Source organism: Frankliniella occidentalis, unplaced genomic scaffold (assembly GCF_000697945.3).
Source record: "Frankliniella occidentalis isolate FOCC.00 unplaced genomic scaffold, Focc_3.1 Scaffold5348, whole genome shotgun sequence".
NCBI lineage: Eukaryota > Metazoa > Arthropoda > Insecta > Thysanoptera > Thripidae > Frankliniella > Frankliniella occidentalis.
Window position 1 is genome coordinate 1 of NW_026272390.1, and position 2,064 is coordinate 2,064.

Consider the following 2,064-nt stretch of genomic DNA (forward strand, 5'->3'; position numbering starts at 1 on the left):
AACTGCCGTATCCTCTTTTGAATAGCGAGATCTTTTTCTTCATCTGTTGTAGTTGGTGGGCAAAATAGATTGCGATGCAAAACAGTCATCGTGAACTTCTCACAATAATCCAGCACCGACTCCTTGAGTTCTGATATAATTCCAAAATAAGAAAATATATTAGTAATTTTTCAAACTTGCTACTGCTGAATAAACATTGATTAAGATAATTCATACCTTGATTTATATTATGTGCATCCATACATTTTGAAAGTATTTGATAAAATTTTTGAACTTTTTCAGACAATTCATCAGCTGATATGTTATTAGCATCGGAGCAAACACTACGGCAAAGACCCTGGATGTACTTATTGATTAATTGTCGTAGTTCAGGGGAAAGAGAAGCCAAATGAGTAGCATAGTCTTGCTTGATCCGTTCTACTTCTGGAGATTGTTCCAACCATGGCTCAGGTAAACGTCCCGTGTCTAAAAATTATACAAATGATGTTGTTCACAAAGCCTATACTTTTTCCACTTCTGAAGAAGAAGGCTGAAATAGCACATACCTCGAATACTAGTAGATTTTCTTAAACTGCTTGCAAGTTTGCTAAATTTGTTCCTTTTCTCCTGCTGCTGTCGCTGTTGCTGCTTCTTTTCTTCAAATTTATTGAAACGCTTGGCCACTGCCAAAGAAAGGGGGCTATCAGCAGATGTCCGTGAACCACTGGAAAACAATAAACCAAAGTGAATAAATAAAACTCTTTAGATGTAAGAAAACAAAAAAGTCCACTTTTTACCTATCTCCCCTGTTTGGGCTTTTCTTTTGGTCATTTTGCTGGCGCTCCCTTTCCTTCCGATAGCAATGTGAACAATAACCATCCCACTCAGGGTTACCGAAAAAGTCACAACCACTTCTGCTTTTACATTTTAAATCTGCTTCATCAATCCGTAGTGCTGGAGATTTTTTAGTAAACATGTTGGGTGTTGATGGCTGCAATTGAAGTAAATAAAAATTAGATAACCAGAACAAATTATCTGGATGGGTGTGGTCATAAAGACATCAAAAAAATTTGGTTGCAAATGAAAATAATACATTAATTCTACCAAGTTATACAAAGAATTGTGCAGTGTTAATATTTCATGTCTCACTGCTAAACTTATTTTGAAAATAAATTTGCACCATAACCTACAAGAAGTGTCACAGAATACAACGAACTGAACTTAAACTCAATGTTTGAAAATATTCCATACCTCTGTTGCGTCCTAGTATAAGCAACTAAAGATAAAGACTGGAATGAGTCATGTTCTTACAGTACATACTGACTAGGCTGGGGCTTAGATGACAACAAAACAAGAATTTCCAGCCCTAGCAGACGGAATTTTCACAAGGAGGCACGAGGGAGGGACCGAGACCGTAGCGGCGGCGATGACGTAGTTGTAGGAATTCCACCCGTGTAGTGAACCGTGGATATCCGGATATCCGCTCTATGTAAGCTATGTAAGTACAGCTCTGATGGTTGTGAGCCGTGATTGCCGTGATCCTGCGATCGCCTTATGATTGAGCCCAGGATTAAAAATTGATCTGTTGGTTAGGAAAAATGTATATTTAGAAAAAAACTAATTCACGTTCACTGTTCCAAAGGTGCATCTTTTAAACCACTTATCCGATTTCTTTTTGATTATATTTAGTGTAAATTATGTTGTGACTTGAACGCCAATTTTGCACATTGGTGGCATTTCTGCATTTCTACGTGTGGTGCCGGCGCCAACGCGGCGGCGCTACGACAACTTGGTCAAGCGGAGGGAAAGGGAGGGGGTAGGTGTGATCCAAACCATGTAACACAACTAACTACCCTGGTAGCAAGGCATACGTTTTTACGAATTTTATGCCATTTTTTCCACACCACAGAAACTGATCAGAAGGGGGTGAAAGCGAGCCCCGTTCTAAACAATATCAGCTGCTAAACTCGGCGTCCAACGGCATCACTACCAACGACACTGAGTGCTTGAGTACGTCGTACACACATCGGTGCCGTCCCCGCACCACACACACCAAGTAGCAGTTTTCGTGGTTGTGACGCGAGG

The 2,064-nt window shown here is 40.0% G+C and overlaps 1 protein-coding gene across 1 annotated transcript; it reads right to left on the bottom strand.

Moving 5' to 3' along the window:
* Positions 1 to 6: 6 nt before the first annotated feature.
* LOC127748741 (rab5 GDP/GTP exchange factor-like) lies at positions 7 to 1,417 on the bottom strand (the record flags this gene model as incomplete). Its single annotated transcript, XM_052276993.1, has 5 exons — positions 1,300 to 1,417; positions 777 to 970; positions 546 to 703; positions 217 to 465; positions 7 to 130 (listed from the first exon to the last, which is right to left on the bottom strand). Coding segments are annotated over exons 2-5 (710 nt in total), but the record flags the coding sequence as incomplete, so codon positions are not given.
* Positions 1,418 to 2,064: the final 647 nt, after the last annotated feature.